The sequence below is a fragment of the Manis javanica genome, chromosome 15 (assembly GCF_040802235.1).
Source record: "Manis javanica isolate MJ-LG chromosome 15, MJ_LKY, whole genome shotgun sequence".
Classification (NCBI taxonomy): Eukaryota; Metazoa; Chordata; class Mammalia; order Pholidota; family Manidae; genus Manis; species Manis javanica.
Window position 1 is genome coordinate 7924108 of NC_133170.1, and position 13073 is coordinate 7937180.

General features: G+C 45.2%; 1 protein-coding gene across 6 annotated transcripts in view; it reads left to right on the forward strand.

Annotated features, from left to right (window-relative positions):
- TMTC1 (transmembrane O-mannosyltransferase targeting cadherins 1) overlaps positions 1 to 13073 on the forward strand; it is a 214995-nt gene that overhangs the window by 132825 nt on the left and 69097 nt on the right. For all 6 annotated transcript variants that reach the window (XM_073222795.1, XM_073222798.1, XM_073222800.1 and 3 more), the window contains one exon: positions 12160 to 12327. In XM_073222795.1, coding sequence (XP_073078896.1) covers positions 12160 to 12327 — 168 coding nt within the window. The remainder of the gene's footprint in view (positions 1 to 12159; positions 12328 to 13073) is intronic.

Below are 13073 nucleotides of genomic sequence, written 5' to 3' on the forward strand. Positions count from 1 at the left end.
TCTTTCCCCTCTAGAGCTTTGTCCCCACGGATGCCAAGGCCATGTGACGGGGAGGTGGAGGTGCTCTCCTGCCCCTTAAGGATGGTCTTGGGGGCCGGTGAAAGGTCAGATCACTAGGCCAGGGCCACAACTCTGAGCAGAAACCAGATCATTTAACTCCAATCTGGGGAGGCTAGGGAAGAAGTCTAGGGGTTTTTGAGTGAGACATTATACCTCTAATGAATCCCAGTCTTTCTTCACGGTCATCATCGTAACTAACACCACAGGGAGCTGCTTTCCTCACGGCCCTGGATTCCACTGTTTTCTAGAATGGACCAACTGAGGTGGTCCAGGGCGGAGTCAGAAATGAAAGCCGATGTGGGGAAACTTCTGTGCTGTTCGCTTTAGAGAGTTCAGACACCTCAGCAGTTGGGCTCTCTACCACTTCCCACCACGACAGGGAGCCTGGTCACTGCTGGGTGAAGTCTTTTCTGGAGGAAGTTCCTGTTTTCACAGAAAACAGCCAGTATTTATAACCTGGCTCTGATGAAGTCATTAGAGCTGCTGAAATCTTCGGGGCCAGAGAATTTGCAGATGCCGCAGGCACCCCGTGGAAGGTGTCAGAGCACTAGATGGTGCCTGTTGGCTTTGATGACGGCGAAGAACATGTCCCAAGCCTTTTATACACGCAGGAATCTTCTCCGCATGACTCTCCTTCCATTAGTGACCTTGATGAGAAAGGGCCGTTTTCTGCAGCATTAGTACCCAGGTACTTTGAGGGAAGCTGTACACAGCGTACTCTGTGGCATTCCTAAAAAGACACATTGTCCTCTTTATCCAGAAATTCTGTGTTGCATCAAAAACTTTAGCAACCAGTAGGAAAATGAAGTAAAAGGCTTAATTGGTAATTCTTTGAGGAAGTTGAACTTGCTACTCATTAAATGTTTAAGTTATTACGGACTCATGAACACCCTAAAAGTCATGTCCACCTACTCTGAGGCCTGGGTAAGTCCCATCAATCCCAAGGGCTGAACTGGCCATCCTGTAAGAAAAGCCCAGAGTAAGTCAGACCAACAGTGCTTGTTTATCTTCTGCCTTTATGCCCAACAATGAACAAGCTACTTATTTTCTGGCTGTGGTTCTCCCTCCACTCCTAATTTAGAAAAGACCCAAAATACCACCTTCTTCTCACTTGCACTTTGAAATCTATGGACAAAAGAGACAGAAATAGGCTCTCTATTTATCAGATGGCTTTAGGGTCAGTGTTTTACCACCAAAAAAAAATTGGAGTAATCTTTTCTTCGGGTGATAAATGTCAATTTTGTGCATATCCTTTTTGAATGGGCAGGAGAGTTTGGGGCTTAAATCATTCTTTTATAGAAATTTTGATCTCTTATTGTCATCTCAAGAGAAGCATATAATATTATGGCTACTCTTTGCATTTTATAAAAACCACGTTAGAATGCTTCAAAGAACTAAAATTTCTTAGAATTGATGAAACAAATAGTTGTTGACAACTCTCAAATAAAGTCATAGAATGTGATCAGATATCCATTGATATGTCAGATTAAAGGTGATTTATTCACTTCAGTGCCAAACAGCCAATTTCTAAGCTACTTTAATGAGTGGAGAGGGGAAAGGAATAGTCAGGAATAAGTGAAGGCAGAAACAATATTGTGGATGGAACTGATCAAGAATAATTGAGACCATGGAAAGGGAAGTTAAGGAACATGTATTGGAGGGAAGAAAAAAACATTAAGCACCGCCTTATTCTCAGGAAGATGCCATTTGTGTCTCATAGTCCCTAAAGCTTATGGTCACGTCAGGCATGGAAAAATGGAAAATAAATTATTCTCATTCCTTTTTAATTTTGAGAAATATTTCCAAATGCTGTCTGTCCATTTGCAATGGAATGTTCAATCTTACACGGGTCGCTATTGAAACAGTACTGCACTATTTATTTCTCAGGATGCGAAACGGTAAGTGTGATCTCTAGTAACACCACCTCTGTGATCTGATGTTGGGGACCCCTTTGGAGGGATCATCTGGGCATAGACTTCTTCAGAGTTGCAGGAGGAGAATGATGGTTATTTGAGCGTGAATCAAAGTTTTGCCAAATAATAAAACCAGCACAGAAAACATCTGCTATCAATACACATTTACTTTAGCAAATCCAGTAGGAAGAAGCCCGAGCTGGGGAGCGACGCGGCTCAGTCAGTCCCACCCTTCCTGGCAGTCTTGGGGGAATCATTTTCTATCTGTAAAGCCAGAGGGTGGGTCTCGCCCAGTAGTTCCCAGGTGCTGCTCGGATGCCCATGGTAGGGATTCCCTCATCTGTGGCTAAGTTGTGGAGTGAGGGAAGAGAATGAGTTTTTCATTAAGTTTAAATCTATGCATTTAAAATTATGAAATGATACCTTCCCTATTTTGTTGGTATTAAAATGTCCTTTCTCTATGACCGACGAGAGCAGCAGATACAGAGCCCTCTATCAGTTCCTCCTCCCCTTACTGGTCTTTGGAAATTTGATCAGTTTGGGAAATCTAAAACTCCAGTAACCACTGTGCAACATGATTTCTAAGGTCCCTTTCAGCTCCAAAGTTGCACTATTTTGTGATTCAGAATAGCCTTGTGGAGTGTATGGGTTTTTTCCCCTTAAGATTTTAAACTAGGATTTTTGTCCTGCCTTGGAATCTGACCACCTACGTCTGCTCAGTTTCAACAGGGTGGACCCAGTATGGAAAGGGGGATTTGTCCCTTGCAGAGAGATGGGAAAGGAAGGACTGACATCTGACCTGGGGACAGGCTCTTGGGCCTGGAGGTGGACACCAGAGAGTGGTCAGGAAGCACTGGTGTGGGGCCTCTACTGTGAGATAAATGGGTGTCCTCATAACCAGCGGAAACAGGTGATGCTTAGAGGTTCCTGTAGGCAAGCAGCAACCAGGGCTGTGTGTCAGGAGGAAAGGGGGCCCTGGGGCAGTTCCAGACCCCCTCCATCAAGGGCTGATGGTGCAGGCGGCTCATTAGGCGAGGTTGCCGTCCATGAGAACAGGTCAGCCATTCGACACTCCACATGAAGTCATGGAGATTCACAAATCGAGCTGAAGCCTATCTAACAGGCTCAAGGCACAGATAAAGTTGCCTACAGGTAGGGGTTGTGGGTTGTGCATCCAGGGGGTTGAATCCCTCTGCCTAAGGTAATAGCTGGTAGGGATGGGACAAGGTGCAGCTACCTTAGAGGACACAGGTAACTAGATTTTGAGGGGCCATATCACAGGAATAGTGGAAAGCCCAGGAACCAGGCAGAGCCAGATAATCACTCTCTTTACTTCTTAGCTTGATTCTTTGTTTGAAATTCCTATCCTGTAATACGTTAGAGAGGTGGAATGAGCGACCTGGGCTTGGCAAAGAGCCACTCAGCTGAAACCTAGGAAGCAGGCTGATGGGAATTCTCAGTTACAGGGGCAGGTGCCCTGGCCCTCTGAGAAGTGTGTAAGTGTGTGTGGATTGGCTAAATTACCCAGGGGTGCTCCATTACTCAGTTTTAGCTCCAAATCCACTTTTTATGCATTTTTATCATGGTCATTTGAAAACACCAGAAGGTTCTCTTCTGTTGTGACGAGGATGGTAGGAAGAGAAGGTGAGATGCTGTGCACGTCCCACCAGGGAGCAGTAAAGCGAGTCACCGTGATCCAAAGAGAAGGAGCAAGGTGAGGTCACGATACCCCTTCAGAGGAAGCAGTGGGGACATCCAGGATTTGAGTCATGAAAGGGCGTAAAGGAGTCTTTTTACTTTAGAGAAAATCTCTAATGCTTCTCAGTATGGTGCCTTCCATGTTTTGCACCATATTTTAAAAGAAAACTGAGTCCATGAAACTTTCCTGTTCCTCCCATATCTCCAGTCCTCGGTGGGACAAACCCCCACAGTCATGCAGTCTGAGACTTCTTGCTGGTTTACTGACCTGCTATGGGGTTTCAGAAGTTGATTCGGGCTGTTCGGGGTCCGACAGGGTAGGGATGGCAATATGTGCTGTCAGGGTGTTTGGGTCTGTGTTCTTGCTGTGCTGGCACGAATGGTTCCGTCCAGCCCTTTGGGACCTGAGCTCAGAAGAGAGTGTGAGGTCGAGGAGTTGGGCCTTCCAGCGAGGCTGCTCTCGAGGGTGGTGCCCCGGTAGGAAGGGTCCTGGGGCTGCCCAACTGGTGGTCCGTGGCCAGGGCATCCTGGGAGTGAGTACTGTGTGAAGGCTGGGCCGGGAAGGCAAGCAGGACTCTGCTGAGGGACTCAACTCATTGTGCTCTAAAACTAGAGTTTAAAGGTCAAGGATAAATACAACCTAGGACCGAGCAACAGGGAGAAGGGACTGAGCTGAGAGGAGGTCGGGGTTCTCATGGGCTGGCGGTCAGTTGGCCGATCTGTTGTGCTCAATTAATTGCTGGCCCAGGGCACAAGGTGAGGGTAAGTTTGAGCAGTTATTCACTGGGTTGGACTCGTGGCCTTAATATTACAGAAGCCTGTTATTTATACAAGATGAATGTTTATGTCTGTTAAGTCCTAACTGGTGAAGAGCAGATGTTTTGGAAACCAGGATTTGAAGTGAGATTTAGAGAGTATAATTTGAATTCAGAAGAGACTAGATGGAATAATACATGGGAAAATGATTATAAGCTCAGCTAGGTACATGAAAGTCATTATCTCAGTCTACCTGTGCAAATGAAGGAAGATTAGATGAATCACAGTCAAAGGAAATGAAAGCAACAAAAGTATAGGCCTCTCCTTCCGCAGCCCTTTTCTTCCAATGCCTTTGGTTCTATAAAGCTTTTCATTTCTTTTCTAACCCCGTGTGCTCAAAAGCGAACATCCCTAGCTTAGCAGGTTAGCATTCTGCAACAGTCCTGAGGGAGGCTATGAAATGTGCCTTTGTGAGCGGAGAGGAGCCACTGAAACGTGGATGGTAACTCACCAGGTGTCCTGCGCTGGCCGTGGCTTTACCTGGCGAATGTGCATGGACCGAAGTGTTGCCACACCGCACCTCCCTTCCATCCAGACCCCTTGCCATTATGAGTGAATCCATTTCTTTCCTTTCCTCTAGATTCTGTTTAGGGGACTATATGTCAAACCAGTGACTTCTTAAACAAATCTTAGTCACGTTGAAATGTCTTCCACACTCTTTTAGAAACCTGGGTTGTCTTGCTCTTGTGAGGGTCAGGCTCCTTGTTCTGTATGTCTGCGTTTTCTCCTAGTACCTGGCACAATGGGCGCTTCATAAAAGAGTATTGTAGGGAATTGCAGGACACTGGACATAGGACAAGCCTATGTCTCTACGGCCAGGTCTGTGTTAGTCCAGGGCACGGGGAGGACAGCAACAACCAGGGCTTGTCCAGAATGCTTTTGCCTGAAAAATGAAGGTGGTGATTAAAAGGCCTGTCGACTGCCTGCAGCAGGCCAGGAGCAGAGGAAGCCAGGCCTGCGAAACACACAAGCCCCGAGTCATGACGGTTTTCCTGGTGATAAGTAGGCCTGACTCAGTTGATTCATTTTTAAGTTTCACGTTAGTCTGATATCTTCAACATGCAATGTTCAGCCCCACTTAGAGAAGGCTGCATTTCATAGCAAAGTTAAATACCAAAGCTTCCTCTTTGTGCATCAGTTCACCAGAGATTATACTTCAAGTTTCTTCCCTTCTGCACAGATGGACAGAGTGGAGGTTTGAAATGGGTATAAGGGGAGATTTGCTTAATGCTTTTTGTGTTGGAGGTATGTGAATGCACATTAACATAAATACATGGCTGTGTGTTTTTTGCGTACTATGAATGTATCTTAGTTTCTGCATTTTGTTCTGTAAAAGTGATGTGTGAATCAAACCTGTCTGAAGCAAATAATATTGTACAAGGAAGTCTGCAGTTTTAAGGGCATTTTTGGTGAGTGCTCTTAAGAGACTTAGAATTGTCCTGGAAATGAGACAGTTTGGGTCAATCTAGACTTTGATAAACCGGATTTCTTTAGCAGTATCTACTGATCGAATCATGTATTTTATTGACGTATAGAGTACATTTTATTGATGTAATAGAGTATAGCATACCAAATACACACATGAAACATAAACACTGCACTTGAAAACATTGTTACCTTGGATTCAGATCACGGAACATGACCATGTACATTATTCCATTTACCCCAAACAACAGCTCTTTTAAGGTAGCTGGATTTCAAGCTGCCTTTAAGGCAGGCAGTCCCAAGCCATTTGTATAAACAACTTATAAACAACTAAGGTTTCACGAGGTTCAGCAAATCCTCTGGTGCCACAGAATTCATGTAGTGTCAGAAGAACCCAGCTTTCTTGACATAGTCCCCAACCTTTTCTCTAGTGAATTCCTTTTCCTCACTGTGAATCCCAAACTTCAAGTTTGTCCTAGAACACTTTTGTCTCCCTATAGATCTGTAGATATAAAAAATAGCAGTATTCTAGAAACTTTAGGAAGTTCCTGATTTACAGGAGCCTGGTATAGACACATCTCTTTCTACAAACTTCACATATTTCCTGCCTGCTATTATTTTTAGCAGAAGATAATTCCTTATCCTAATGGTATTATAATATCAATCTTATCATTTATTATTTATGTGTATCAGGTGTCACGCACAGTGTAGAATGTTTATTTTCTTTTACACAATAAGAAAACTAAGAACTAGAGAATTTAAATTTGTTTGAGACCAAACAGCAGTGTCAGAATTGAGATGCGAACTGGGATTTTCTGAGTCACAGCCCTGCCTTCTGGGTACTGGGAGTCTCAGAAATTTTAGAGCTGCAGGTGAGCTATGAGGTGAGAAGCATCTCCTCTTCAGAGAGGTGAAGGAGAATTAGATAGGTTCTCGGAAGGTGCGAGCAGTGGCATTTTGTTCTCCCAGTTGTTCCATAGATACACTGAGAAAAGACAGAAGAAATCTATTTCCTGGAGAAGTAAAAGTAACAAAGCTTTTCACACCTGCCCCTGGAGCCCAGCACCCAGGATGGGGAGCAAGGGAGATGTGCAGTAAACGCCTTAGGGAGTCATTTACTTGGAATATGAGTATCTTAAACTTTCACATCCAAATGCATTCAGTCTTCTGAGAAATCTCCCCATCCATCAAATATTCGAGATAAAAAAAAGAACAAAGGGGGAATGAAATCAGTGAGTCTTGGTTCACGGCAGCTGGCTTCCAAGTAAAGTCTGATCTGAGGAGTCCCCACTGACTTCCTGGTGCCCTCTGGCTGCAGCATCGAAGACCCACCCATTCTGGGCTCAGTGGTGCAGGGCTTTATCGGGTAACCATTTGGGGTCAACACCCATGAGCCTGGAATAAGATCTTACTGTTGGCTAATTTACCAAGTGGGGATTCAGCAATCGGAATGAAGTTAACTAGGGATGTTTCATTCAAACTGTCTAACATTGGGAATTAAAGTAATAAAATGGTAAGATTGTGTCTGTCTTGTATCATGAATATTATTTCTAGATACTCTCAGTGGGTTGCTTGAGTTTAAGTTAAAAGGTAGGATTTCCATTCAACTTAATAGCAAAATGATTCTCTTCGCTGCATATGATTAAACGAAATGTGAAGCTATAGCAAACATCCTAAAATGCTTGGCTCAGAGGTGGAAAATTGTTGTCTTTTCAGGTTGATGTAAATGGGAAGGAAAGTGGTGTTCTTTCTATCACTCATGAGCAAGGATCATGAAAGTACTTTTGAAAGGGCAAACACTGTTGATCTGTATTTCCTGTGCAGCTCCCTGCAGACGTGCACAGTGTAAGGGAGAGCTGTGATATCTTTGGTTGTTACGAGCCCTGCATGCGGAGCAGCTTGTCCATAAAATCATGTGCAAATTTAGAGATACCTTCCAAGAATGAGAAATCCTGTGTGTGTGTGAGTCGCCAGCACCAGTCTCCGAGACAGCAGTGGTGCTTCTTTGCAAAGGCAGCTCAGTGCTGGGCTGAACCAGTCAGCAGCCAGAGCTGGGCGCCTGGGTCTCCTGGTTATGATTTTGTCAAGCGTCGGTGGTTTGCGCGGGCTGCTCTGTGCTCTGCGCAGAGGTCTCTGATCAGAGCAGATTTTGCTTAAGCAGGTTAACCAGGGCAAACCGGAGTCTGGGTTCATCTCCCCAGAGGCTGGAAAGGCACGTCAGTTCTCATTTGCTGGATTTTCCACTTTGAAAATGAGGACTTGCCCTGCGCCTCGCAATGGAGAGCCAGCAGTTCTCTCCCCTGCTGCTGACGTCTGCATTAAAGCAGATGTTGAAAGATGAAATGTCATAGAAGAGAAGCATCTTAATCTTTGTGATATTGTGTTCAAGCTTTTCAGAATGTGATACTCTCTAAGAAATTTCCAAACCTAACGGAGATTATTTTTCTGGTTTAACATTTCTTTAAACCATATGTCAGTACAAAGACATTCCCCCCAAAAAAGAATGATCATGTTACTTAATGCTGATGCCTGTGCTGCGTGCAAAGGCACCGTGTTCTCCCTTTCAGGTTCAGCAGGAGTCACCAAACGGGGTCTTCTGAGTGGAACCTGGCCCACCGCCTGTTCTATAAATACACAGCCGCATATGCCCATTCGTTTATATAGTGTCGATGGCTGCTTTCCTGCTGAAAGGATAGATTGAGTAGGAGGAACAGAAAAGCTTGAAATATTTACTCTCCGGCCCCTTATAGAACCACTTTCCCGACTCCTGGATCATTCCAGAGTGTTAGGGCCAGGGGTCTTCTGATCTGACTCTGTTGCCAGCTTTGGAAACTGGGGGCAAGTTATTTAACTCCTCTAAGCATTAGCTTCCTTGTGAATGAACTGGAAGATACTGAGGATTAAATTCTAAACTGGATAACGTATTTAAAGCCAGTACTGGCCTCGTCCTGGGCCCGAGGAATATTGTGGACAGGCCCGCGTAAAGCTCCCACCACAGCGCCTGACCTAGGAAGCACTCCACAAACACATACGTGTATAAAGTGGGTCATTATTTTTGTTGCCATCTTCATTATCCTTGTCTTCCCCCACCTTGTGGCCGCTGCCCCGGAGTTCCTGGGATCCCAGTGTTTTCCTTCACCACTGCTCTGCCCGATGGCGGCTCTGGCTCCTACAAGAAGGCAGAAAACGACTGCTGAGATTTTATGAGTGGAGTGGCTGGGAAGGAAGTAGGTGGGGCTGTGTGATAAGGTGTGAGGAGCACGGGAATCGGTCAGTCAGCCCAGAATCCCCACGGCAGGACGGCATGGAGAGCGTGAGCTCTGAAACTTGAAATTCCTGGGTTGATGTATTTGCTCTATTGTGTATGAGCTGGAGGACCGAATTCAGCCAGTCGGTTCACCTTTCTCTCCCTCAGCATCCTCATGGGTGAGACACTGCTAGCAGTGCCCCAGGGGGATGCGAGGATAAGCTGAGCTCGTATATAGATGCTTGGCACATACGATGTGCTCAGTAAATATTAGTTCCTAGCTAGTGCTGCGTCATGAAGGCAGCAGCAAGGACCGCGCTGGTGTAGGGCAGTTAGGTGTCTGCATGGCGCACTCCTCATGCATCGCTCACTTGTCACCTTTGCAGTGACCCGTTCCAGACCACTCCTGTTAAAATCTCAGCTTCCTCCCGACCCTGGACTCCCTCCATCTGGTTCCTGCTAGATGTTTTCTCTGTGTGACATATCATACTCTGTGTGGCATCATCCATTTCATAGGCTTATTGGCTGTCTCCCCACCCACAGGAGTTCTACCAGGATAGGAATTATGGTCTGTTTTGTCCATTGATGTGTTCTTGGTCCCTGGAACGGTGGCCAGTAATAGCGGTCATGAATGGATGGCGCCTAGAAGGCCCTGCCCTGGCCGCAGGAGCAGCCTGTCAGGGGGGCTGGAGTCCGCCTGGGTGGAGCTTGGGGAGCACGCGGCCAGCAGCCTCCTGAGCGTGAGCAGATGTGGCATCAGCGCGGCCGCTTGTACCATAATGAGGGATTTGGAGAAAATCTTGATACTTTAAGGCCAACTGTGAGGAGTTGTGGAAGTGGGAAGAGGTTTTTTTGTTTTTGTTTTTTTAATTTTTTATATGAGTGATTCCATGTTCTTATGTGTTCAGGGCTTCTGCAGAGGGCTTGTGCCAGTCAATCCAGTGCCTGGGGTAGGTGCGTCGGGAGCACAGGCCTCCTTTGCTCAAACCATAGACCCCCAGTGGGGAGTGACCCTTTGGCCCGAGAGTGAACCCTGAAACTTTAGGGAGCTGGGCCAGGAGACTGTGGTGTTGGAAGTGTGGACCTGGAGCACCCCCTTGAAGTCATTCCCAGTCTTCAGGTCAGAACCTCACATACTTGTCCCTTGTTTTTCTACCCTTGATACCAAAGCACAGACATTTCCAAAGGTGAACAGGAGGAAACTGGAGAGGTGTTTTTTTTTAAAGGAGATACCTTTAGAAATGAGAATATTGAGCTGTTTTCTTTTACAAAACCAACCTGTCTTAATAAACTTGTATTTATTAATAATTATATTTTAGTACCCAACTGCCAGTCACCTACTAGAGAATGAGTAAATAATCAAACAAGTGAATGGGCTGTGTTAGTTTTGAGCTTCTTATAACATTAATGTCTGACTAACTTGGGGTTTCTTTTTTTTTCAATTGAAGTATAGTTGATATACAAATAATTAGATTGGTTTCAACACAGTGGTTCCACAGTTACCCACATTATGAAACCCTTACCCCCTCTGGTGCAGTTAGTATCTGTGAACATAGGAAGATGTTACAGAATCAATGACTATATTCTGCATGCTGCACTACCATCCCTGTGACCAACTTACATTATGATTGAGAATTTTTGTGCCTTCTTACCCCCCTCACCCTCCCTACCCACCCACCCCAACCCCTCCCCCATGGTAACCACCAGTCACTTCTCAGTGTCTGTGAGTCTGCTGCTCTTTTGTTCATTTTGTTTTGCTTTGCTTTTAGATTCCACAAATAAGTGAAATCATGAGATATTTGTCTTTCTCTGCCTGGCTTATTTCACTGAGCATAATACCTCTAGGTCCATCCATGTCACAAAAAGCATGTTTTCTTTCTTTTTTATGGCTGAATAACATTCATTATGTTTATGTACTACATCTTCATTATCTACTCATCTACTGATGGACACTTTGGTTGCTTCCATATCTTGGCTATTGTAAATAATGTCGCAGTAAACATAGGGGTGCATATATCTTTTCAAATCAGAGATTTTGTTTTCTTTGGGTAAATTCTTAGGAGTAGAGTTACTGGGTTGTTGTATAGTTTCTTTGCACAAGCTTGCTTCATTCTTAAAATATTCTGTAATGATTTGTCATTAACGTCTTTGGAAGGAAGTGGCTTTGACTGAAATTCACATGGCAGTAATGGATATGAATTAAATGTCTGTGTTTTTCTGAGGCCATTAGGCAGGCAAGAATCATCTCTGTGCTGCCCAGATGATGTGGGGAACCATGTTCCATCTACCAGGCCAAAGGCTTTTTAGAGACATACCACTGACCTGCCAAAGTCTCACTCAGATAACACGAGGGATTCCTTGTGTCTGTCTGGAAAGCTGGGCCAGAGTCAGCAAGAGAATTACATCAGTACAGCCTGTTTGTGCTGAGCTCCAAGTCTCAAGGCTCGGGAGTTGGCTTATGGGTAGATTTTCCTTTAGTGTAAGGACTTTGACCAAAGTGGGGACATACTAGATGGCACATTTCTGGAGACAGAGGCCAGTGCCCTCTGGTGACCAGCATCCCTTCCAGGTCCTGATAGGGAGCTCTTAGGAGCTGTCTCCACAAAGTCATGATGTGACCTGCCGCACAGAGTCCAGATTTGGACACATGGTGCCAGTGGGGTTATACAGTGACAGTGACAGTGACATAAGGGAGCAAGGGCCTATTCAGGACCCAAGAACATACGTGAGGGACTTCTCAGGAGTCCTGGGCTGCTGAAATCCAGGGCAAGAGGAACCGATTGTGTCCCACAGTAAAGCCAAAGACCTAGCAAATTTTTGTGCTGATGTAGCCGGTTAGAGAACCAATGTGTAAATGTTACTATATAAGACAGAGGAGTTCATATTTGTTCCTCGATCATAGGACAAGCTTTATTTGAAAGTTAGTTATGTGGGATAGAATACTCAGGGGGCACCCACTGTACCTCCCTAAGTAATCCTGCCTGCACCCCCATTTTCCAGCATGGGCTACTGCATCCTCTTCGTGCACGGCCTGAGCAGGCTCTGCACCGGGCTACACCGAGGCGGGACCACCACCCTGACCGTGTCCACCACGCTGCTGCTACTGCTCTTCTCATGGAAAACTGTGAAGCAGAATGAAATCTGGCTGTCAAGAGAGTCCCTGTTCAGGTACGATTAGACGGCTAGAGGTGACTCTTTTCCCATTTATTCCTCTGTTCGCATATTAGTTTCCAGACAAATGAGGTCACATGGGTCTGGCAATATTTATTAATGCAGAAATTTTGGGGGGTAAAGTTTTAAAAAAAGAAGACGTCATTTTATGTTGGGTTTTAACTTTAGTTTTTTAATGTGAGCTTGTTCTAAGCAACTTTATGAAAATAAGGCTCACGGAAAGGTGTTTCGGTCTGTAAATTAAGATGGAAGCAGTCTTAATGATGAGCCGAGCTATGAAATCAGCCATAAACAAAATGAAGCAATAAGCCTAATTTCACTGTGCCGACAAATCAGTGGAAAGGTGAGCACACAGTCAGGAGCAAGGGAAACAGTACATTTCCTTGAGAATACTCTCATCTGTTAAGTTGTGATCTGTGATCTACATGCTTTATTTTGAACATTAATTGTGAATGTGAAATGGAAGACTTTTTTCATCACCTGGTGTGTTTTTATGTGATACAGAAGCTGTTTCTGAATGTAACAATGCCAGCTCACAGCCCTAAACTGGTCAAAAAGTTTGAACATTCTTGGGGACTGTTGCTCATTGGGCTGTGTTTCCAGGGCTTAGTCCGCCTCCCGAATGCCGTAGCCCTGGTGACCTACGGTTGGGCTCCCCGGGCACCAGGACTGAATCCCCCCCGTCTCCCAGGGATCTCCGTCTGTGCCCCCTTCCAGCTTCTGTCTTGTGTACGACCTTTGTT